At 36.3% G+C, this 26,203-nt stretch overlaps 1 protein-coding gene across 2 annotated transcripts in view; it reads right to left on the reverse strand.

Moving 5' to 3' along the window:
• Positions 1 to 914: 914 nt before the first annotated feature.
• The window catches only part of DHX36 (DEAH-box helicase 36), a 44,512-nt gene continuing 19,223 nt past the window's right edge, over positions 915 to 26,203 (reverse strand). For both annotated transcript variants that reach the window (XM_031957544.1, XM_031957545.1), the window contains exons 7-25: positions 26,064 to 26,138; positions 25,738 to 25,904; positions 23,866 to 23,947; positions 22,532 to 22,672; positions 21,536 to 21,638; positions 16,680 to 16,767; positions 14,357 to 14,412; positions 12,597 to 12,661; positions 11,953 to 12,096; positions 8,375 to 8,492; positions 7,766 to 7,864; positions 7,023 to 7,196; positions 6,802 to 6,888; positions 6,139 to 6,222; positions 4,846 to 4,945; positions 4,673 to 4,763; positions 2,953 to 3,073; positions 2,020 to 2,172; positions 915 to 1,604 (exon numbers count right to left, since the gene is read on the reverse strand). In XM_031957544.1, coding sequence (XP_031813404.1) covers positions 1,419 to 1,604; positions 2,020 to 2,172; positions 2,953 to 3,073; positions 4,673 to 4,763; positions 4,846 to 4,945; positions 6,139 to 6,222; positions 6,802 to 6,888; positions 7,023 to 7,196; positions 7,766 to 7,864; positions 8,375 to 8,492; positions 11,953 to 12,096; positions 12,597 to 12,661; positions 14,357 to 14,412; positions 16,680 to 16,767; positions 21,536 to 21,638; positions 22,532 to 22,672; positions 23,866 to 23,947; positions 25,738 to 25,904; positions 26,064 to 26,138 — 2,134 coding nt within the window. In that variant the 3' untranslated portion in view covers positions 915 to 1,418. The remainder of the gene's footprint in view (positions 1,605 to 2,019; positions 2,173 to 2,952; positions 3,074 to 4,672; positions 4,764 to 4,845; positions 4,946 to 6,138; positions 6,223 to 6,801; positions 6,889 to 7,022; positions 7,197 to 7,765; positions 7,865 to 8,374; positions 8,493 to 11,952; positions 12,097 to 12,596; positions 12,662 to 14,356; positions 14,413 to 16,679; positions 16,768 to 21,535; positions 21,639 to 22,531; positions 22,673 to 23,865; positions 23,948 to 25,737; positions 25,905 to 26,063; positions 26,139 to 26,203) is intronic.

Here is a 26,203-nt window from a genome sequence, read left to right on the forward strand (position 1 = left end):
CACACCAGCAGACCAGTTACAGCTGGGAATTACCCCTCTGCTTGGGGGAAGACTCCTTTGCTGGTGGGCTACAGCTCGGCAGGTTGCTCCATAGTGAGAATGATCTACAGCAGATCTGCAGGTTTACTGCCAGCTATCAAGCTATGGTGTCTCCCAAAGGTCTATCTCAATGTTTAGCTTTTGTTTTTTGGAACAAAATCATTTCTAAAGTTCTGCTTTCATAATGCTTAATGTAAATGCAATTTTTTTTTTTAATCCTCATTAGATACATTTAAAAGTCAAACGCTCAGGCATGGAAAGATGAACTTTGGATCCGGGACCCAGAATCGAATCTTCCCTCTGTCCCTAACAGCTACAGACTTTGTTCCAGTTAATCTCTTCTTAGACTCAGTTTCTCCCTTTGAGATCAAAGTTCTATATCCTATTTAGCTATAAATATTACACATGACCAAGAAATGAAGAGATATAGGAAATTTTGTAAAGAGATGCTGTGCTATCGATTAGGTGGGGCAGAAGGAAAGGGCAAATAAAGATGGTTCCAGAAGGATTTGCCCTGTTCCACTAAGGCCAAGTATGTAATAACAATAGAATAAAACTCACTGTACCTTAAAAGAATTCTCTACCATAACTGCAATTCTTGGCTTAAATATCAATAGTTGGCCAAATACTCTCTTAGTTAAAAGGTCTTACCTTAACTGAATTCCTGTAGTGGGTGACAATTTAGACAGACATCTGCTTGGCAGAAACTTAGTCTTAGTTCTGTATGAACTTAGCCAGGAGTAAAGAATTCAATGAATCTCACAGAGGAAGCAAAAACAAGTAAGATTTGGGAATACTTTGACCCCTTGGAGCAGGAGTTAAAGTGAGGGGGGAAAATGTGAAAACCCAGCCAAGTAAGGACCACTACAGAGCTTCTTTACGCCACTGTACACTTTATTAAATACTGTGCTAATACACTTGAATTCGATTCCTTCCGTTGGAAGCTGTGTAAAAAAGAGGCAGCACTGTTCAAATGTTCACTGACCTTGCTTCTGACTAACCACTGGAATCCTACTGGCTCTATGATCACAATACACATTTAGGGTTAACAAGAGCCCTTGCGCCGGGCAGTACAGGGAATATAAATGTCGTTTTTCAGCAGTACACGATCTCTGTCTTCCTTTAAGGAGAATGCCAGTGAAGTTGAGACATGACTAACACACATACATTGATGTGATCAGAGAACGTACTGCATTCCGTGGGATATTTATAAAAGCTACAGCTAACATTAGAAGTCATGCACTCTAGGTCATCACCACTATCTACATACAGGATGCATGGGAATTAGTCAGGCCCCAATATTCACCACTTAGTCAAAAATCAAACTAAGAGTGAGAAAAGATGGTTAAAAGGTCTTTTGGACTGCCCCGAAAAAGTTGTCAACTGTAGTATCCATCCTGGAATCGTGGGGAAAAGTTCCTGGGTGTCCCATTTTCCTGAGTTTTGATCAAGTCTAGGATAGCGGACAGCACAGCACAATCTCTGGACTGAGTCTCTTTCCAATCCACGGGATGAGGGTTCTCAATCTTTTCTTGCAAAAGGGCGTCAAGTTCTTTTCTTAATTCCTAAGATTGAAAAATCATAAAAGCTCACTGAAGTGGCAGAAGGCACCTTCAAATTTGAATTCAAAATGCAATTTCCTTGCAAAAGATTACTGTTAAAAGAATCTTAGAAACTGAATATCTAAATATTGTATCCAAATATAAAGTGTTACAGGAGGAAAATTAATGATTAAGAAGCCATCATTAAGACACAAATGCTAGCATTAGCTTTAACTTATAGTTTGGCTCTAACAACTCACGGAAAAATTAAAAGCAGAAACAATATTATCACTCAATCACTGACATTCCATTTTATGACATACAAGAAGAAATATTCAGCATTTTCTAGAACGAAACAGAACAAAATCACAACTATAAACTGTTTATGAAAAAAACCTTATTTTGAAATCTATGCAGAAAACATGAATTGATCAGTTACCTTAACAAGATGGGCAATTCTTGCTGGAGACTGGAAGACAATCCATTCATCTACAGCAATAGTATCTTGATCTTTATCTTTCTGAATGGAAATATCACCTCCAAAGAATAAGAGACAGTAGGGAGACACCTCTGTGCAGTCATATAAATATATCTGTAATAAGATCAGAAAATAAATTTAATGTTTAGTCCTTCAGACAAAAAAAACAACAACCAGCTCTGCTAGGTTTTTGTTCTCACGGATAATCAGGTGCCAGAAAGCTGAAAAGCATTTGGACTATTACCTCTCCATCAATGTTACAGTCACTGTTTTAACCCAAGTTGAAAATAATTTAGGTATTAAGAATGTAACAAATAAGAAAACAAATTCACTTTGTATTTTTTGTGGGGGGAACCCTTATCTACATGAACACTGAACATAAAAAAAACAAAACAAAACCCAAAAACACCTTACATTTAAATTCTTAATAAATATTTGTTGTTAATTTGAGTTCTGGAACACATGGGAGAAATCCACAGTATTTCTCAGTAAAGAGTTTAGAGCACTGCCTTTAAAAATGCCATCAGTTCAAACTGACATTTAAAAAGCACACTGATAGTATATCAACAAAAGGTTCTATTGGGTTGGCGCTTAGGAAGATTTTCCCATAATTACTATACAGCTTGAGCCCTTTCTAGCATCTGTAAAAAGATCACCCTGCCAGAAGTTCAGCTATGGAAACCAAATCAGTACTGTGGTTAATTCGAAAGGGTAAAAGCAGATTAGGGCTGACGTACACATGATTAGGAAAGAGGTTTTCCAAGGAGAAAATAGTTATTTACCTCACATCACATTGAGTTGGAAATTTTAAAGAGATCCTAAGTCTAACAAATAATAATAAAATGTAGCACATCATGGACAGGCGGGTCTAGAACAACCTCCAAGTTTACTTACGCTGCTTGTTCTCATCTTCAGATGGTAGATCAGCCAGTTATAATGGAACTCTGACTCTTCAACATTTACAGATTTAGGATGAATGTTAACTGTTCCATCAGTTTTGGTGCAAACTTTCACCCTTAAAAAAAGGGGTGGGAGGGAGGAGTTTGGAATTAGATCGAACTTGTCAAAAAAGTGCCTTCAATGGGGACTTTCTCCCTTTCCTACCTTTTAACTTAGGGAAAGCCCAAAGAGCTTTTTAAAGACTTCATTATAAGTATCTGCATTTTCCCATATCCATATAGCCTGGTACAAAATGAGCACTTATCTTATATGAGTAACAGGTACAACACATCAACTTTCTGGAAATCACCAAAGTAACTTTCAACATTGCTAGTGACCCTCTCCACTTGCAAACACAATTACCCAAATCCCTCATTACATTTTTTAAAGCTAACTGAAGTCCATGTAATTTATTGGAAAATTAAATGGTATTTAAAATAAATGCCTATTAAAACACACCACAAAGCCAAGCTTGAATTCAAACTAAAAGTTTGCTTTATTCCTCCTGAACAATAATAGAAAAATAAACTTCTATAATATTCAATGTTATTATTTATGACAGAAAATTTCTAATAGACATCAATGAAGAAATTCTTTTTAAACAATATCCCAATGGGTAGTCAGCTCTCACAATTTTTACAGGAAATAATTTTAGATGGATTCACAAATTCTCTCAAAAGCCATCACCAATCTCCTTTTAAATATTTGTAGGAAATGTAAAGGTTTACCATATGCCTCTGTCTACAACTATTGAATAGGAAAAACTGTGAACCAATTCAACTAAGTTATTACATTTTCTTTTCCTCCAACTTTTACAGGAAATACTTAATTTTAGATGGATTAACAAATTCTTTCAAAACTCACTAATCTCCTTTTAATTATTTGTAGGAAATGTAAAACTTTAACATGTGCCTCTGTCTATAAACTACTGAATAGGAAAAACTTTGAACCAATTCAATTATTACATTTTCTTTTCCTCCTTTTGGGATCCATTTTTGCTTTGCCTCCAAAACTGATTTACAAAAATTATTTTTTCAATTCATATTAATGAGCTATACTTATAGAACTAAGTTAACTTCCATACTAAAGAAGAAAAATATGGCTAATCAACAGACCATTTATAGATGCAACAGGAAATCTTTGTAGTCATACCCATATATATGCTTCTCTGATGTTCTAGGAACGTATGATAAAATTTCAATCCAAACATGAAAAGACAATGAAAATCTTTACTCAGGAGTTAAAATGTAACAGAATGCCACCTATTATTACTGAGGTGCATTAATATATACTCTAATGAGCTTGCCCTCTGGAAAATTCCAAGAAATGGAGGAGGGAATTTATTTTTTTTTCCTTTTTCTTTTTCTAAAGAAGCCTTTGAGTAGACTCCAAGGTAGCAAGAAAAGGAAATACTCAAAAAAGCTGCCAAAGGAGAACCTGAAATATGCTATGAACAAATTAAGATGTAGACAGTCTGTCCACAAAAAAATTAAAGATGATAAATTGTATTCTCTGTGAACTGGGTGACAGTATTAGATAGTTGGGATAAGAAAAATAAGTGGTAGCAAAAAGTGACCCATTGCATAATAAAGCTTTTTTTTTTTTTTTGGGGGGGGGGGGGTTAGGAGGGAGAGAGCAAAAGAGGATTAAAAGGCCTTAATCTTAAAATACTTACATTTTCCTTTTTTTACTAAAACTTGGCCGGATTTTAGCAACTTTGGGATATAAGCCAGCGCAGATAACCGCTTTGATTATCTTTTCATTATCTATAATAAACAAACAATACAGATAAATGGGATATAGATGAAAATATTGCTAAGCTATTATAGGTTTTGTCTTCATACTTACCCGAATTAATATTTGATTTGGGATCTTTTGGGTTCTTGCTGCTCACAAATCCAGCAGCAAGAAGGTGCTCGGCAAACTGTCCCTTCATGTTGTGCAGCATCTGGGAGGCGTGGCAGCAAGAAATGGAAGGAGCAGAGTGACTTTCAAGCACATGAGTAATCAATTAAAAGCAGTGCTGGCTGATATTTGAATAGGGCCTGGCACATAGTATGTGTTAAATAAATCTTTGCTGAGTCTGATGCACAAGAAAGGCTAAACCAGATGGCCCAGTGGCCACAGGAATAGGCTTTTCTTTCCCAGCTGTGGTTATTGAGATTTCTATTCCCATTTCCTTGAAGTTGCAGACAACAGAATGTTCCCAAACCCACCTTTGAATCATCCCAAAGCAATATGAGGTAGTGGGCCCAACCTCGCTAGAATCCTGGCCCAAGTTACAAACTACAACTTGAAGCTTAAAACTCAGGATTTTTTCCAGGAACACACTAGGCAGGAGGGAAGCACTGGGTCCCTTCCTATTAAACTGGAATGCTACATAAAATTTCTTACAAAAATACTGCCATAAATGGAAGTTCTTCTATGATTGTACCATGAACTCACTGATGTAAACAATTATTAACATGTTGGGCACTAAGAGAGACATAGACAAATTTCAACACTATCTAGACCCTATCCTTGGAGAACTCAGATTGAGATACTTCATTATACACATCAAGCCCCTCTCTAGAGAAACCACAAAGTTTTTCGATGGCAGAAGAGAGAATAATCCCTTCCAGATGGAAGGATTCAGAAAAGCAGGGAGCAGTGATGTGAGGGAAGGTGGGATTCTGGGTAGGAAGCAACATGGGCAAAAGCATAGGGTCTAAGGGGAATTCAGGAGAAAATGCCTATGGCCTATAACAAGCACCTGAGTACAATTATTTACATTATATCATTTCTCAATTCTTAGTAACTAACTCAGAAACTCACTTTGAGGGTAAAACCCACCCAATCTGGGGTATATTCTCCCTATACTGTGCTCTCTGTATACTATTAAAATCTTGCTTCTCTGAAAGTTGAAGGCTTTAGAAACCCCTACTTTACTAAAACATCAATTTATAAAACCAAGAAGTTAAGGACACTAGAAAAGGCTTGTTCATTCACAAAAGGAGACCTGTAGGACTCCATTCCATGAGGATTCCAAGTGCTGCATGTTAAATGGCAAGTTAGAAAACTGATGTAAGTTCCAGGCAAGCACATACTTGGGTTCTTGGGACAGTGGGCATCAAGGCTAGGAGCTGAAATAGGCCTCAATACCTGTAGTGTGTTTGAAGAGAGAAAGTACTCCCAGCAATAGTCCTTTTCAAACCGGAAACCACGTCTCCTCGCCTCTTCCCATCCCTGAGAAGAAGAAAAAAAAAAAGGGGGTAGGGGAAGAAGGATCCAGGGCATTGTGTAATTTCAAAGAGGTACAACTGTTTAATTTCTACTCAGAGACAGTCTAAGGCACTGCTGTGAACAATAGAAACCACAAAGTCATCTATCTTTAGATAAAGATCATTCAACATGTATCATACCTCAATAAATGAGGGCCACTCTTCTAGAGAAATCATTAAGAGAATAAAGCTAATAAGTGATTGGTAATTGGCAGACGCCAGTTTCAAATAGTAGAGGTGTTCCAACAGGCTTCAATTCTGGGAAAGATTCATAATGTTCCTCAAGTAACAAGATTACAGGCCAAAAATTTAAAAATAAAAGGGACCTGGTCCAAGTGTTCATTTCAGAAGTAAAGAAACCAAGGGTTGAGAGGTTCAAGGGCTTTTGCAAGGTCAACGGACAGAGATGGGATTTAAACGCAGGACTTGGGCACAAGATTAAGCACCTCCCCTTATCTCTTAATCACAATGAGATTTTGGTAACTTAAGAACAGGGGCTTTTGTAACATAAGGGCACAAGTGATTTTTTTCCACAGGGTTTTACCTCAAAAGCATTCACAACTGTCAAGTGGTCACTTTTCGTATTCTTTGACAATTCCTTCCTCCTGGCATCGGCCACTTTTTCTTTGCCCTAAAATAACAGAGAAGGAGATGGAACCTGCTTTCACAGCTCAGTTGCCCAAGGGCTGATGGAAAGCCCTCTTCTCCCGGCATAGAAGTCATGCGTCAGGGAAGGTGTCACACATTCTGGATGAAAGTTCTTACCAGTGGAATGACAAAGGGATCTTTGAAGCTAAGACTAGCTGCAATGGTAAGGACTGGGTCTAAGCAGCAAAAAAGGGCTCCAAAGAGAATCATTTTCCCAATATGTGGCTCAACTGGCAATCGTGCTAAATGGACTCCAAGAGGGGTCAATTCTTCTTGCTTATCCAAAGCATTCTGTTTGGAGGTGGGGAAAACAAAACAAAACAAAACAAAACAAAAAAAACAAATTGTAAGCAGTCATTACACATTAAACTATTTGGCATTCAAATATACACATATATCTAGAGGTAACCAATCATTCCTGATTTTTCCTCCAAATGCATTGGACCAATACAGCTTTAATCTCCTCCTCTGGGGCGATAAATCCTATTTTGGAGGGTCAATACAAATTTATTAAAGCTACGCCCAAATACCACCAAGTCCATAATTTGGATTCTCACCCAAATTAGGTGAGTTATTTTTATAAATTTATATAAGAATTTCATATTTTGAAAAATGTGTAAATATATGAAAAGTTATAAACTGTTGAACAAAATTTAAAAATAATTTAATAAGGATAAGTCTGTAATTTTCATGCATAAATGAGATGCAAAATATGGAAAAGAAAAACCCAACCTCAAGTAGTTTTTAACATATCACTGCCTAATAACTGATATTTAAGTTATGATTACCAAGTGAATCAAATGTTTCTATCATATGACAGAAATTAAAGCAAGAAAATGCTGTTTAAGTATCAAATTTACCAATTCCATTAGATGATTTATAGACAGTAAAACGGCATCATGAGATGGTGGGTCCATTAACCTGCTTAGGAAATAAGCAATTCCGCCTAACCTTAAAATCTAGAGAAAAGAACAGATTATTACATTATTAAAAACAGGTAAAACATTAAACATTAAGTATAAGAAAATGCTAAAAATTAAGCCAGATTTTTAAGATCTCATAAATCGTGGAAAATTAACTGGAAATACAATTATTATTTCATGAAAAATGGTAATGAGCAAATACAAGTACTACTGTTTATTTTTAAATAAAATAATTTACAATGACTAAATATGGTATAAGGACATGTAAGTACTCAAAAAAGATATTGAAAATATGAATTAATAAATGCTCAGGAAGAAATGTAAGATTTACTTTATTAATACTGGATTAGTAAACATTTATGACTAACTTCTCCAACCTGCAATGATGTGTCTAAGAAATTGTTTTTTATTAAGATGCAGGCATACAGTGGTATTTTTTGTTTCACATATATTTAGAAATAGGATAAGTAAATGACTTCCTTTTTAGTTTCAGAACAAAAATTATTACCCTTTAAGAAAACAAACCATTCCACATAAGACTTTTACCTTTATTTGTAAACACAGTTCTTCTAATGGTGTTCTCAAAATTTCTGGTAACTGATAGTCGTCCAGAAGGCTGGCTCGAAGACCATTATACAGATGATAGCAGTGACCTGGTTGAACTCTAAAAAAGAGATTTGAAAAAGAAAACTATAGAACAATATTTTCTTAGAAATGGGCAATAAGTAGAGAGAGTTCTTTGGAGATAGCAGATGCCATTCTCCTGACCACATTAGTTTTCCAGGATCACAAAGGGCGCTTCCCCAGTTCTAGCTCACTTCCATGTTCCATGTCTCTACTACCATTGTTTGAAAGGGCCCTGCCTTCTCTACCTCCCATCCATCCATACACATATAACACCCCCCCCCCACGTATATATATATATATATATATATATATATATATATATATATGCATATATACATACACACATGCACAAAATTTGAAGCAGAATGAATATTTGTTTAACTGACCTATAATGCAATATACCAATATTAAATCACACACACACATATATATATGTATATACACACGCACGCATGCATAAAATCTGAGACATAATGAATATCTGTTTAACTGATCTATAATGCAATACCAATATTAAATCAAAATCAACTATTTCATGGCAGAACACACACACACTCATACACTCATGCACACATCTCACACACTTACAGACTTAAAATAAGCATCTTGAAAATCAATGCATTGATGGTTTATGCAAGACTTATGTACTATCCAATCCTAAGGCAGTGAGGAACTTTCTCTGATTTCTAACACGTCTATTCCCTTCTTGTTCCCCGAGATCAGCTTTGCTAGAAGGTCTGGCAGAAGTGGGGGTTCCTGGCTGGCCATGCTGTCCTGTGAGGTCCCATCTACCTCCTAGCTTCTAGAATTCTCAAGTGACTGGATTGCCATTAGCTACCAAAGCAGCTATGAGTTTCTGAAGACACAGTAAGATTACAGCATACAACCACAAGGTCTTGAAACTTTAACCAATCTCTGCCATCCTGTTATTATTGATTGGTTCTTGTTTTGAAATTTTGAAAGATAAGTGATTTCTCATTCAAATGCAGGATTCCTGAGGTGATAAAACCATGCTTCAACATAAACAGCCTATGACTTCTGGTTAACATATAATGTATATAAAATCAGCTCTTTTGGGGGAAAAAAATGGAGCATTCTGTAATCTTAAATCCCCAGAATCAAAATGACAAATTGCCATGTGATTTAAATTATTCAAGTGAATAAAAATTAACCTGATTTGATTTCATTAAGCTTTATTAAGGGTTTGTTATTATTTATAAAGTCCTGTGTTGGGACTAAGGAAAGAAAAGTGCCTATTCTTAAGGAGCTTATAATCCACTGTGGGGAGAAAAGAAGATGCAAAGTTTAATAAAAGGAACAGAAAGACTTTGTTTTCCAGAAAAAGCTAAAAAGGAAGAGCATGATTTTAATGATGATGTCAGTGAAGACTATATAGAAGAAGGAAAAAACCTTGAAACAATCCTTGAAGGAAAAGGATGTAGCCATTTTAGAGCCAGAACCAGAACTACACTTGGCAAGAAGAGCCCGTAGCCATGAAGTTCTCTGTCCTGGTTTGTGCTGATGGCACACCATGCTGATTTCTGCATGTGTTTCTAAACTAGATTAGGACGGAGTTTAGGCATTACTCTGAATTCTTGTTCCCACTGTGACACAGGGCTGGAAGGGATGTGGGGACTGATTTTCTGTACCAATGAAATATTCAAATCTTATCTATTTCCTCTCCAGACTACTCTTGGAGTGTTGACAATCTGGGGCAAACTTTAAAGTGACAGGGTATTTATTGTGGCTATCAGGCAATATAATCCAATTCCTTTGTACAGCTACGAAATATTGATGTTTACAACTCTCTTTGAAGGGTGTAAAATAGGCTCTGGTTATGTCAGAACAATATCACTCACAAAAAAATGCCACTTAAGAGTAATATTTACACCCCGAATCACCACTAAACTCTAAGTTTTTGTGATTTGTTAATTTAACTCAAGACAATAATATGCCATCTATATCTAAAGTTACTATAGGCCCATTATTTTTGTGGAGTAGTTTTTCAAACATGTCCAACTCTTCATGACCCCATTTGGGATTTTTATAGCAAATATACTAGAGTGTTTTGCCATTTCCTTCTCTAGTTCGTATGACAGATGAGGAATCTGAGGTAAAAAGGGTTAAGAGACTTACCAGGATCACACAGCTAGTGAGTATCTGAGGCTGGATATGAACCAGAAAGACTCATCTTCCTGACTTTAGATCCAGTACTCTATCCGGGGAGTCCCCTGGATCCCCAGACTCATTATTTGCAGTCTTTCAAAATCATTATTAGTAGTGTTAGGTTTTCCACAGAGGTATTCAGACTCTTGCCTCACCCCACAAGAATCAAGTCTCCCTACCTTCTAGTGAATTAAGCGCTGAAACTTATCACCTTCCCTTCTTAAAAAGTATTAGATAATGATTTTTTTTTTGTCATTTTGCATCTATATGAGCAACATACTATTAAGGAGGAAAGATGTAAACTCACTGTATCCTCATGGATGATCCTAGCAACTAATAATAGAAGGTGAAAGCCAAGTTTATAAGTTCCCTAAAAAGATGGAATCATATGAATACCTAAAGAAAACAATTAAATAATACATTTTTCAGGGAATTAAGTTAATTAGTTAGACACAGAGCATTATTTGAAGAACACTGAGTTTCAAAGATGAGCTTTTGAGGTATCATGCAGGTTGAAGTCTGACCACTTATTGTAAAATTAATCAAATTAACATCAGCCAATCTATTTAATTCTGGCCCACTTCATTATTTATCTTGTCCAAAAGATACACATTAATTTCAAAGGATACCCATTTAAGTATGTTATAATTTGGTGATAGTACTTTGCAAATGTCATCATCTGGCTACAAATCCTACATCATCACCTTCTCCGAAGAATTTAAAATACAAACAATCCCAAAAAGCACTAAATAGGGACTAATTATGATCCTTGTGCTAGAAATGTTAAGGATATTATAGAACATAGATGATTAGAAAAGAAATGAGCTAGTCAGTCATGTAACAAGAATAAAAGTAATAGATGAGAGGCTCAAGGGGACTTTTTGGTGCTAGAAATAACAGAAAAAGCAAGAAAGCTTTTTAACAGCATAGGTAGTTATTCCATTAAAGACCGAGAGGAAAATTTAGATGAGAATTAAATATGTTGAGAAATCACAAAGGAATTATAACCGATATCAGTAGAAGACAGGGAATCTATATAGCTGAAATCACAGATCTTTCAAAATAAATTAATAGTATAGGAAGAATTACAATGGAAAATCTCATAAAAACTGGGAAATGACCAACAAATTTAAACAAAGGGATAATTTCAAATAATTAGTTAAAACAATTTTCCCATGAAAAAAGCTTTGACAAGTTACATGGAATTGAAAGGTCATCACCCAAAGTCAAGAACTCAAATAATTTATTGAATGTCAACAAGCAGGTAAAGAATCCTACAAACAAAATACTAAAATGACAATAAAAGGGTTTATGATTACAGCCTGTCTTACCTCCCAGCACGTCCTTTCCTCTGCTTGGCATTTGCTTTACTAACCCACTCTGCTGCCATTGTACTGATGTTATTCTGGGTGTCAAAGTGGGTTTCTTTTATTTTTCCACCATCAATCACATGAACGACATCATCTATGGTGATACTGTTGGAGGTGAAAGAGGAAAACACTAAAATATATCAATTATTTATTCAAAAATGGCAAAAGACACAAAGAAATTATTTCTTCATGGCACTGGACCAAACTCATTTCCAGCTGCTTAATTTCCTCAGATAGGCACAAGTCGGCACTATTTTCATTCACACTTGCTGACCATCAAACTTTTTAGCTGATCTATCACCATCTTTGGTTGTGGGTATCTGTGAGATCCCCCACATTGTCACAGTTGATATGAAGGTATTTCAGTCACTTTAATAGTACTAGCACCTCCAAGTGAGGGCTAGACATATTATCCCATACTAGATAAAGGGGACAGGTCAGACCCCTAACTCCTTCAGAGAAAAAGTTATGAGGTTATTTTTTCTTTAAAAAGCCCACTGGAAGTCACATCTATATTTCATAAAATGTGGAAGAAAGATGTAATAATGAAGCAAAAAATTTTAAAATAATTCACAATTCATGCAAGGAAATATTTGGAACTTTACCTTGTTTCTGCAATATTCGTAGCAATGACTATTTTCCGAACACCAGGCGGGGTCCTTTTAAATACCTGTAAGAATACATCCATCAAAAGTTCTAAGAAATATTTATTTAAAAGCAGTATTCTTGCAATCAGACTACTTTTTACTCTCGTAAGAGCCAAAGATTTTTGTACTGTGTTTATATTCACTATTTTTAGATGTCTTCTTTAAAGTGATGATTGAAGAGGTATATTTTTTAATGACTCTACAATTTCTCAATGGTGCTGCAATAGCCATAGACTTTTAGATTAGGAATGGGTCTATAAGTTAGGCCAAAGTTACCCAGTGTGTCAATGAAAGACACAGGTCTCCGGATTTCAAGTCCAGTGTACTTTCTATCATCCAACATGGTTTCTTCATATCACAAACAAAATTAAACAAATGATACGATCTTTTCTTTCACATTTAATGCCTAAGGAAGTATGTCCCTGAACTTGACAAAACATCTCCTAAATCCATGAATTTGCCAGGAGTTTTGAAGTGTCCTTTCATTTCATTCAGATTATTTACCTTTCTCTGAGGTCAAGTTCAGATGCTCCCTCAACCATATATACTAGTTTTCATGATTCTCCCAATCTGGTTGTGAGTTCAAGGTTCAGCTTTGTTGGGTGATAGCAGTGGGACTTTTAGAGAGATCTTTCTATTTTTTTTTAGGCCTCAGTTTTCCTGTTTGCCAATGGGAGCTGTACTAGATGATCTCTTAGGTCTTTCCTAGTTCAAAATTCCATGAACCAGTGACTAAAATGCCAGTTAAAGTGTTCTTTCCACCATGCTAGCCTGCCTCCCCAAGGAAGGAAGATATATATTTTTTTCAATTAACAAGCATTTAATTAAATGCTTACTCCGTGCCAGGCACTGGACTAAATCCTGAGGATACAAGCAAAGGCAAACATAACAAGCTGTCTATAAAGTAAATGTCAACTTTTATTGTAAAATGGGAATCAAGTCCCATCTACCTGATGAGCAGATTACATCTGGCAAAAGTCCAAGGATCCTGCCCACAAAATATTCCACTTTCTCAAATGAGATCCCTCCTACCAGCCCTAGTACCGATTATACCTATAAGACACAAGAGTAGAAGCTGTCAGGAAATGGGTCTGAGCCTAAGGAGAGAAATCTTTGCTATTTCTCAGCAAAGTTAAATGTAGTAAAGGTACACTAACCAGGCTGCTCTCTCCTCATTCTTTTATCTTAGCCTTATAGACAAATATGTAACTATCGAATCAAAACAAGAATATATTGTTTTTAGAAGCACTATATTTCCTGCAAGTAAGAGACTTGTATCATGCTGTGCCCAATTAGACACTCTTCAAACATATATCAGTGATAAATCAGGAGACTGAAAATTTTTTACCTCTAAGTCAATAATGCTTATTTACCAAATTTACTACTTTAAAATCATGATTTCACACACTGAGATGCCATATATCCTTATAATTTCAGGCAGATTAAATTTACGTTTGATTTTCTTAAATCTAAGGAATTCAAGCCTGTAATAGTAACTGTGATTTGACACTTGTTTTTTATTAGAAAATCCCTTACATCTAGTCTCGGCAATAGATGATGATTATTTGGTTATACCTAAAATGTGTGACACCACAACCAGTTCACAAAGATTCACATTTGTCAGACTGTCTGACTCCATATTGTGTTTCAAACTCTATATGATCCAAGAAGTACTAAAGGTATAAGACGGCAGACAATAAAGAAATCTGACAACATACCTGTGTCTGGTTAACAGTAGGCATCAATGAGTGCAAAGGTATTATAATGAACCTATCTGAAAATTAAAGAGTAAAAATATGCATTAGGAAAAATGCTCACACAGAAGTTCGATCTGACATATCAGAAGCAGTGACCCTTTTCAAAAGGTTCAGATGCATGGCTACATTCTGGATTTGTGGAATATAACACTGTAAATAACATTTCCACTGTCTCAAACAGTCATAAAGAATGAATGTCATCAAGGAAATATTAAAATAAAAGAATTTATGCCAAGATTGGAATATCCAATTTTTTAAGACTCCATTTGCTGTACAAAAATCACATCCATATAAGGAAGTACAATGATACATTGAATATTTTTTTCTATATGACAAAAAACTAAAAGAATGAAGAATCCACATTTTAATAACCTAAATGTAATTCTAAATAACAAAAATAACTGATATTTATATAGTATTTGAAGGATGGAACTTTCTTTTTTGAAAGAACTATTCTCAGGCCTCTGAATATATCTATTGTTTTAATTATATGTTGACCAAATTAGAATATATGAATATATTCATATCCTTTGTCAAGTCATCTCCTACAAAAACCTCTTAGAAACAGGTAGTACTGATCAAATCCTATTATAGAAAGCTACATGGGAAAGTTATCTTTTAAAGTTTAACTCAATTTTATATTATTAAAAATATAAAAAACTCTACATAAACCACAGAATAATATGGTCTGACAGATGGGCACCTCTCCAGGCTAAAACACAAAGCAGTCTGCTTTGCTGTCTCTCTGATTATTAGTATGTGAGAAAAAGTCACTCTCAATTTAAAAGACAACTCATGTTGTTAATCTTAACCTTTCTTCCACCAAGCTTGTAAAATTTTGTGAGTTATTTAACTGTGGATGTCTCCAGCCAATCTTTCTGATGAAAACAGCAAAAGATATTGCCACCATCATACAAGATGGCCCTTTTAAGTATACAAAAGCCTCTTATATAGAGCAAGACCACTTCAACTATTCAGTATCCACAAATCAAAGACCTTGGAGTATTTGATTTCACTGTGAATATACAAGTGAATGAAAAAGCCTCCAAGAGGAAAAGACAGAGAACACTTGCAGGAAGTTGGAAAAATGCCATTAGCAAACCTAGCTCAAGGACACAAAAGGACAGCATCTCCCCCATCAAAGAGGGCAAAAGCACCAAAATGGAACTTGAACTCTCTTCACTTGCCAGAGTCAACCATAGACTGTCCAAGGTTTCCCACAACTCTGAGACAATGACTGCATGGCAAAAAGTCTGATGTCATCCCTGAATGTTACCAAGAAAGAATGACTGAAATCCTGCTGGAAAGTTTGAAAGATGCCAATGAGAATGAAAATGATTTTATTTAAGGAAAAATGTGGCCCCTTCTGTCTGTCTGAAATCTTGAATCTATCTGCAGAAAGCAGTGCATTTTTGTTGCACTGTTCTGGTCTTTATGCAATCACATACACAGTGACGTCTAGAACAAGTGGCAGAAGGAAAGCAAAAAGTACAAAGAGAGTATTTAATAAAAATGTTTCCAAGGACACTCTTGTCTGTTTGAAATCTTGTAATCTATCTGCAGAAAGATTAACCTGTTACATTGTTCAGGTCTTTTTGTAAGCACATACACAGTGATGTCTAGAACAAATGGCAGAAAGAAAGCAAAGAATACAAAGAGAGTATTTATGAAAATGTTTTCAAGGACACTTTGAAGAGGAAGCCACATTCTTGGGCCTCCCAGACCTTAATGATAATGATGAACCACCAAGCAAATTATCAAGGATGATCTCCAAACTCTTTAAAAACAGAAGTAAAGATTTACAAAGATTTTTGAGGGGAAATAAAAAGGCTAAAACAATAGTTTTGGTGCTTTTCCTGTAAGTTTTCCCTAAGATTTGAACCACATAAAATACCATATTTAATAAAAAGACCTAATAAATCACTTTCAGCTTTTTTTCATAGGTCTAAAAAATGTTTCAAGAATATTTTTGAAGTGGTTACTTAAAAACAAAATGATCTCATAATTCTTAAAAAAAAAAAAAAAAGACATAGACCCATACAATTCTGACTTTGGTGTATGAGCCACCATCTATAGTTTCCCTGTATCAAGCCTATAAAAGCCTCAAAGTATTGTCTGTCTCTCATAAAGATATCTAACGCATTCACTGCTTTTCTACCACAAAGGACAATTCTTCCAAACCATTCTTTTCCCAGAAGTGTGAAATTTCCAGTTAAGTGGGTGATGTCAATATGCTACTCACATACTATTCTCTGCAAGCTCTAATACAACAAAAATATAATACCTGATTTAAACATGACCTGTGACATCAAGAGGTCATGCAAAGTGCTGATGTTGTCCCAGCCTGGGAGGAATACCAAGATCGCACCATCCTGCAGACAAAGGGTCAAATTGATTACAAAAGGGACAAAAATACAAATACTACACTTAGATTATTACATGTTCTCATGGCAATATAAGGCCCTTAAGGATAAGGATAAGGCCCTTATATTACTATATTAACATATTACATATTACAATAATTGTAGCATGTCTAAAAAATATTTGCTTTATTGGAATGTACAATCTACCATATAAACAGCACCAAGTTTTTAGGTAGGCCCAGAGCTTAATGTTTCCTGACTCGGTAAAAAGATCACAGTTGAGATTTCCACCTTCCAGTCTCACAAAGAAAACGAGCTGGACACTTCTTGAAGCTCTCCTCCTACTGAAATCAGGGAAAGCTTTTCTGAGTTCTAAGTGATCTAAGCTGCATTTCTACTGAGGAAGGTGATCTTCTCTTACCCCCTTTCCCTCTACCTCCCAAGTCTTTGGGAGCTTTACACACAAGAGGAACTTTGGCAATTATATTTTCCCTTGGACTGAATCCAAAACATCTCTCCAAACTTTGGCATCATTTCTTCCTGAGCTTTCTTTACCTTCAATTGACTATATCATGTTTCCTTCTCTCTTTCCTGGACTGTACTAAGATCTTCCTTTAGATCAGCTCTTAATGCAGACTAACACATCAGGGAGTGAGGAAGCATGATTTTCCTAATTTACTTTGTCTAAAAGTTCTTTCTAATGAGACAGAATTTTACATTTATTAACACCTGAAATCAATTTAAAAAATTTCTCTACAACTATGATTTTCTGGTAATTAATTTTCTCTCTTATACATAATACAAGTATTATTTCAAGAAATGTGAATTTCCAAAGGATAGTTATAAGAGAAAAGTTAGAGTGAAACTATAAAAACAGGGCTGCTAATGAAAGTTCTCTACATCTTTTAAGATGCACAAAATATTAATGAGTGTTAACTTGAGTGTTTAAACTATCTTTACATGTATGAGAAAAGAAATACTAATGAGGAAAAAAACCTCATGTACATTATCACAACTAGTTTTAAAACATTTCTTTAAGGAAGAAAAAAAAAGTATTTGTATTTTACAATTGGAGAAACTTAAGTCAGTTAAGAAGTGACTTTAAAAAGTTACAGTGTTCAGTTGCCCATAAATCAATTTATTCCTGCAGATGAAGCTTGCACTTCCTAGAAGCACATCACATGGTCTTGTGCCCCCATCACCAGTTCTTCTAATTTACTTATTCCCCTAACCCTAAATGCATCCCTTTCACACACAAAACAAACAAATTAATTAATTAAAGCACAGTCTTGATAGCTAATGCTCTATAATCTTGCCACCTGAATATAATAAAATGATTAGCTGCAAACTCCAATTAACCAAACTTTTCTCCCTGCCCACAAATTTAGGGGAAAGGAGCTTTATGAGCAACTGGGGAGGAAAAAAAAGAGAGAAATCAAAGAGCTTCACTGAAGCATCTTAAACACATCTAGTTCAGAGGGAAACATAGACAAGCAAGGCAGATTTAGAAGTAACACTAAATTTTATCATTTAAAAAAATCAAGCTATGCAGTATATATATATATATATATATATATATATATATACACACACACACACACACATACACACACATACATACACATTTAGATTCATGTAAAATTCTACTTTTTATACATGTTTTCTTCCCTTCCCCCCATTCTACTCTTCCTTCTCCTCCGCTCTTTTGTCTGCTTGTATTGTCAGTGAACAGGATACTTGGATAACAAAATGAGCTACCAAGAATTTCTCTTTCTTTCTTTCTTTCTTTTTTTTCTGAAACAATTGGGATTAAGTGACTTGCCCAGGGTCACACAGCTAGGAAGTGTTAAGTATATGAGGCCAGATTTGAATTCAGGTCCTCCTGACTTCAGAGTTGGTGCTCTATCCACTGAACCACCTAGCTGTCCCCAGGAATTTCTTTAAAAAGAAAAAAAAAAATCAAAAGACCAACCCATTTTCCTTACTGTACAATCAGTTCAATCCCCTAGATCAGGAGTCCTCAAACTTTTTAAATAGGGGCCCAGTTCACTGTCCCTCAGACTGTTGGAGGTCTGGACTATAGTAAAAACAAAAACTTTATTTTTGTGGGCCTTTAAATAAAGAAACTTCATAGCCTTGGGTGAGGGGGATAATCAACCTCAGCTGCCGCATCTGGCCCTTGGGCTGTAGTTTGAGGACCCCTGCCCTAGATCATACACATTATACAATGAAAATCAATGAACAACATATACAAAGTAGGTACCTTATAAGTATTTATAAAAACTAACTGATTTTATAAGTGTTTCTAAATATCGAAGTACTTTATAAGTATTTTAATATTTAAGCATATAGAATGACATACCCTATCCAGGTCACTTTAAAAATATTTACAAGTATTTATAAAAACCAATATTAATTCAGGCAAAAAATTCTCATGTAATATTCCCATTTTTGGTATATTTACTAAGTCATAAAAAAGGGGTGTGGTGTGTGTATTAGAAGGATCTTCAGCATATTTCAGAAGGCTCTTTGGTAGCAGCAATACCATCACCAACAAGGCCTCCAGTGAAGTACGACTCAGAAGCTAAGATGAAGAACTGCCCCATGATTCTCGAAGGCCATTGTCAAGGTACTGTTAGGTCTGACAGATCCTGCCTCAAAGCAGGAAAAGGCCAACAGGACAGATAGGAGTCTATTCTATAAAAGTCAGCCTGGTTAGATGTGGAGAAGCTCATCACCCCCAAGGGTGATGTGGCTGTATTGTAAATAACAAAGGGCATATATAGAATCCTAAAATCATGGATCTGAATGATCATAGAACTCCTCCCCACAAAGAGTTTTCTGTTAACCTAGTAATTCCTTATTCATCAAACAAGAGGTTTGCACTAGATAATCTCTAAGCATTATCAGCATTAGCACATAGGTTCCCCTATAAAAAAAGATTCTCAGACAGATGACCCTTGAGCAGATGGGGCCAAGGTTCTGCTAGGAGCATTTCTCTCATTCTGAGAAGACAGCTTCAGGAGGAGAGCTCGACTCTGAACTCTGCCATCCTTGCCTCTTCCTTATGTCCAAAGTGACTTTTTTTTTATCTCTCTTCCCAATCCCCTCAAACCAAGAGTCACGGTCTGAGCAGCACTCTGCCCATTTGTCCTGGAAAGGGCTTAAAGCCAATTCCACCCTAGCTAACTGTCCAGACCAAAGTACTCCTGCTTGATCACTACTTTCCTTTCTATACAGTTTCTTCCTATTAAACTAAATCCCTTGAGAGAAGAATAGTCTTTGCTTTTGTATTTGTTATGGGGCAGGCCAATTCTCCGAGACCCTCCACAGCTGTGGATCATAGCATCTGAAGGAGCTGATACAGGTGTTGCGGACTGGGAATGATATAAATTGGAGGCAGGGAAAGAGGAGAGAGGTCAGATAATGCAATGGCCTCTCCGTCAGAGGTCAGAGAACAGCAACTGCCTCTCAGTCTCCTTGTATTATCCTCTCACACGAGGAGATCCATTCTGCAGGTCTGGGTTGGATCTCTAGTAGACACTGTCAGGTGGCTCCCATGTCACAACAGTATTTGTAACTTCAATGTTCCATATAATACAGGCATTTAAGAAATGTTTCTTTAACCATTCAATCGTAAAATCTCACAAGAAAATTATCACATTTTAAATTTGCAAGGAACCAGCCTGAAGTTACCAATTTCTGCAGTCTGCCAAACAAGAGCCATTCAAATAAAATTAGAAAGAAAAAATGCTTAAAATACTTAAAAAATTCAAGTTTCCTGGATCACAATCACAAAAGCATGTAACGTACAGATCACCTTCACTTACTTAGTTTTGTATTTCTGACATCATGGTGCAGAGGTTACCCGACATCCAACATTCCGCCAGTAGCAGATTTTACCCATACTGCCACAGCCTCTCGGTTACACTAGAATCACATACAATAGTTTCTCTTTCCCCTCCCCTAACTCTCCTGGGGACTCTATGGTGTCCTTGTCCATGGTGCCTTCCTCCATCAGAATGAAAAACTTTTGGAGGACAGATAGTCTTTTTTTATTTGTGTCTATTTTCAGCAATTAATACAATACCCAGCATACAGTATGTACTGAATAGATGTTATATCTATATAAATCTCTTGGAATATTGAACCAATATGTGAGTAAAATTAACATTTTAGAAACTTTAGAAAGAAGAAAGCAAAACCAAAAGAATAAACTTCGGTGCTAGATAATTGAAAACATGACAAAGATACGATTCAGACACAACATGAGAACCAGTGCTGGCTCCAGAACACCGAGCTTAAACTAGATGGCAAACTAATAAAAGTGTAAAAAGTTTGGTCACAATCACTATTATAAATGTTTTTATTTTTTAAAATTTTAATAGGAAGCTACTATGAGAATAACTTATTGGAAAACAAATGTCAAAACAAAATATATTGGTAACATTTAAAATGATGATATGCTGAGCAAAAGGTTGCTTTATCTCTTCATTAGATATCTGTCATACTTTATTAGTAAAAACTTTGAAAAGCCCAGAAATCATTAATATTCTAGATTTCTAAAAACACTTTTCATTTATTTGAACAGGTCTTCAATTTCCAAAGTTTATATACTGATATTTTCCATTTTTAAGGAAACATGCTTGGATTAAAAATTACTTCCTTCTATAGTTAGATGTACATTTTAGAAATACTTCAAATCCAAGAGGATTTTCATAAGAACTTTATCAATAAGCAACAAAGCTGAAATCAGGACACAAAAGAACAAACTTACCTCTTCTTCCAAAACAATGTGTCGGATAAGTGCAGCAATTAAATTCAGATCAACTTTATCATCATCCATCATTTCTAAAACATCTATGGTATTTGCTGAATACCTGTTTAGTGTTCAAAAGAATGTTAAATTGTTTGAAATACACAAAAGAAACTCCTACTACAATGACATTTGAAGGGTCACTGTCATAAAAACAAAATTTATCACCAGAATAACTTTCCCACTCCACCAACACGGACCTTAATACATTACATGTACAACAGTGTTTGGGAAACACAAGTAGGTTTTGAGGGGACATGACATAATATCATGATAACTGGATCAAAGGCATTCAGTTCAAATCATGGCTCCACTCAACTTTGCTTCTTGTGAGAAAGCCCAGCTAAGTCCCAAAAGAACTCTTGAAGGTCCCTTCCTCCCCACTAAGATAAGCAGAATGTGAAAACTGTGCAGGGAGCCCCTGAAGGATATAATCTACAGAGACAGAGACAGAGACAGAGACAGAGACAGAGAGAGAGAGAGAGAGAGAGAGAGAGAGAGAGAGAGAGAGAGAGACTGGCCAAGTTTCCCTAGAAATCAGCAGAAAAGCCTAGGAGAATGGCCTATGGAGGTTTGATTTCTCCCTTGGATTAAGCGGCCCCTTCTGGTCTTCCTAAGTCTCTGCCTCATGTACTAGCCTAAAGGCTTCCTTAGGGTTTCTGGGTTTTGTGGGAAGCTGAAACAAAGCAGACCAATGTAGCCCCACCAACCAAAATGTCTGGGAGTAGTTCCATCTCTACATACATTACAAATAAGCCCCAAATTCTCCTATTTCCCTTAAGCCACCAGTCAAAGCTACAGCTTCACAGCCTGCAAAGACTGATGATCCAGATGGCCAAATCTATTTATGAACCAGCTGAGACACAACATGACTCCTGTCCCTGCTCAGAAATGGAGACCAGAAAATACCCGTCCTTCCTCTGGGGTTTGGTAAAATGACCAACAAGTAAAACTCACCTTCCTCGCAGCTGCCTTACATAGTCTGGCCAGCGTTCTTTATAAATTGCTTCCTTCTCTTCTTTTTCTGGTCTATTTACATGACCTTGCATAAAACCCCTCTTAAACTGGGGTTTGCGATCTGTATTTTCTGGTGTATACCTAAAAAATAAACAAGAAATTTTAAATACTAAGATTTAAAAATTTTTCCTTTTTGCTTTGCTTCATCCTTAATGCCTAATAGTGGCCCAGAAGTGATCCTGTGTCATGAAGTCTTCGCTGAAGGAGGCCAAACTCTGACTGGTTCTATAGGCCTCACTTAGTTTGGTATAGAAAGCAGTCATCTACTTTGGTTCAAATCCCACACTTCAGGTACTTAAGTTATGAGCTAATTTAACTTCTTTTGATCTCACTTTCCTCATCTTTAAAAGGAGAAGGGCTGGACTTAATGGTCTCTAATGTCCTTTTTCTAGGTCTCAATCCGTAACCCTACTGGTACATCAGAAAGCCAGCCCACGTCATTCCAAATGAGGAGCCAGTGGACAAGCATGTGGCCAACATCAGCAAAGCTGGCATCCACACCAACAAAACCAGAGCTTTGCAATGTTGGATTTAAAGGCAATATAAAAATCTGAGGTTTATTTCAAGTTTCATATTCAAGGTTCACATACAAGATACTAAAAAATACATAATTATATAGGACTACTGAAATTACATTATTATAATTTTTATTGAATGTCTAAGTAGAAAATAAAAACAAGCTATCATTTCCAAGCTCCCAAAAATGCTAATTTTACATACAAACATCTGATATGCTCATTAGACACATTCTTGCAAGGTCCCTGAAGAGCATGAAAGTAGCTTTCATAATAATGAAAGAGTATCCCATTTAAAGCTAGAATCTCTCCCAGATGAAATGCTTAAGATAGATAGATGGTAACAGAAACTCAACAACTCCCCCCCCTCGTCCCCACACAGCACCAGAGCATTGATAGAATCTTTTACAAAACATCTGCTGTTGTTTCCTTTAGAATCATATTAAGATTCCTTTTTTCCCAACTTCACTCCCCAGCCCTGACAGCTGTTTAGTAAAGTCACTTATTTTAGTAAGTAAAGAGGGCAGAAAATGGAAGAATATTCTCTTTTTTGGCAGGCAGGAGACTCCAAGACACAATTCTTTCATCTGTCACCTATTTATCTTTTCAAATAACATCCCTCATACATCTCCTGCCACCTTTACTTACAACACAATATTTAAGGCAAAGTATTTAGGGCAATGTTAAGGAGTGTTTTAGTTTTTAACTAAAAGCAGTAAATCTGCTACTACTTTGGTCTCCTTCTTGAAATCTACTCACCTTATCTTTTCAATCACATCTTCTAAAAGATATTCAGCAACAGGGAATGTGAAACCAGGTATGTGAATCATTGGACTATGATCTGTTAAAGAAAAAAAATGACAAAATATATGCTGAACTTAAAAACCCCTGATATAAATGGGGTACAAAAACAGATGCAAGGATCTTCATTCTTTTCTCATGTTCCAAGGCACATCTGATAGACTGAAAAAGAGCAGCAATCATATTTTATTGATAACTATCACTTCCTATAGTGCTTACTGGGTGCCAGGACAACAGTCCCGGGAAGGAGCTGCTGCTGTTATCAGAATTTTACAGTGAAATTTACGGTTCGGACCGAGGCAAACACAGGTGAACTGAACTAGCCCATGGTCACATAGCTACTGAATGACTGTGGAGGGACTTGAACTCATTCTTTTGGACTCCAGGCCCAGGGATCTGTTCACTGTGGTATGACTTAGCTGCCTTTCAGAAGACATTTCCCCCCCAATGATCTTGCTGTCACTTTCCTATTTCCAGGAGGAAATACTTGGAAGAATCAGAAGGTAAAGAATTTGGCCTCCTGTTAGCCGAGTTGAAACACTGCTTTACTGCTACTAAGGTAGTCTTATCCTATACTACTTCATGTAAGACAAAATACTGGGACAATAACAACTAACAAAGATTTCCCCTCACGAGCTTCCAGGTGTTTTCAATCCCATCTCCTCTGAGAGCATTATTAGGAAGAACTATTATCTTCCATGACAAGACACAAGAGACATTAGGTTCAATGCTTTGGTAATGAATTCTACCCACAAGATGCCCTTTGCTCCTGAGCAGCCCAAACCTGGCCAGTGACACAAAAGAACTAGCAATGGGAGAATCAATGAACCCAGTGTCCTCAGGTGTGGGTGTGTTTCTGAATCCACTTAGGGCACCTCCTGTCGCCTGGGCAGAGGGAGGCCCGTTTTTCACCACCTACAGACCAAAGGCTAGGATGATACGATCCATCACCATTTGGTCACTCCCAAAGGTTGCCTCTGTGCTCAGCACTGTGCTGTAGGAGACCAAGGAAGAACTCCCCATCTCCCCCAAACTAGGGCTGGAGCCCAGAGCAGAGGCACCCCTTCTGAGCTGGGGCCTTCGGCAGGGGAGGCCCAGGCAAGGCTTTCCTCCATAATGCTCTTGGGCACATGAGCACATGTCCCAGGGTTGCAGGAGAGCCCTCACCATGGCAGAAGCACATTTCAGAATGTTCTGGAGTAAAGCTCTTCTAAATTTAAGGACATTTGCCCCAGTTTTACTATGGATCCTCCTAAACAACCATCATGGCGTCTGCCATGCCTATGTGAGGTTCTTTCCCAAGGAACTAAGAAACAGAATTGACATGACACACATGTATAAACTATCTAAAGGGAGAAAGGATTGAAGAAAGGATGGATGGGAAATTTCTATTCCATTGGGATATTAGAAAAACCCTTTCATGATAAGGTGATGACAGCATATTTAAAAAAGTCAAATTCAGACATGGGTTCAATGAATTAAAACCTTTTCAGGCTCCTCCCTCCCCCTAAGTTCTGCTAGAAGTTTCTAAATATCCTTTTACTCATTATTAATAGCAAATTTTAAAACTTTGTTTTCTAGGTTGTTTAAATGAGAAAATGTTTTTCTTTCTACCTTGTAACAAATCTAAACCTTGAAAAATCAGCACTTTTGGAAGTAACCCCACTTAAAAAAAAAAAAAAAAAATCACAATGTTGCTGTTATGTCTATGCAAAATTAAACATTTAATCAAACTCTGTTAGTAAAAAACTAAAAACTTCAGTATTGAAAATAAGCCTTTAAACATTTTAAACCCTTTCCACAGAAATAAATTGGAAATATCACACCCACCAAAATATTCCGAAAACTTCTCAGCATTCAAAGTTGCACTCATCAGAATTACTTTCAGGTCAGGTCGAAAGTTTAGGAGATCTTTAATAACAGTCATTAAAACATCTGACTGCAGATTCCTTTCATGGATTTCATCAAGTACAATGTGACTAACACTGGATAATTGCCTAAAACAGAAGTGCAAAGTGTATAACTCATCTTCCACAGAACATTTTATAACAACATAGGCACTGGAAATTAAGTGCAATAATTAGTACTACCCAATTCAATAATTAAGTCTTTGAGAAACAACAGTCACTACTCAGTCTTAAGAGAAACATACTTACGGATCTGACTGGAGCCACTGAAGAATGATTCCTGTTGTACAGTACAAAATGGAGCCTTGTTTCCTTGGCAACCGGCTGGCAACGAGAGAAAGGGGAACGTATTAGACATTGCAAATTGTCTCTTTCAACCTGTATTAGGT

The sequence above is a fragment of the Sarcophilus harrisii genome, chromosome 3, assembly GCF_902635505.1.
Source record: "Sarcophilus harrisii chromosome 3, mSarHar1.11, whole genome shotgun sequence".
Taxonomy (NCBI): domain Eukaryota; kingdom Metazoa; phylum Chordata; class Mammalia; order Dasyuromorphia; family Dasyuridae; genus Sarcophilus; species Sarcophilus harrisii.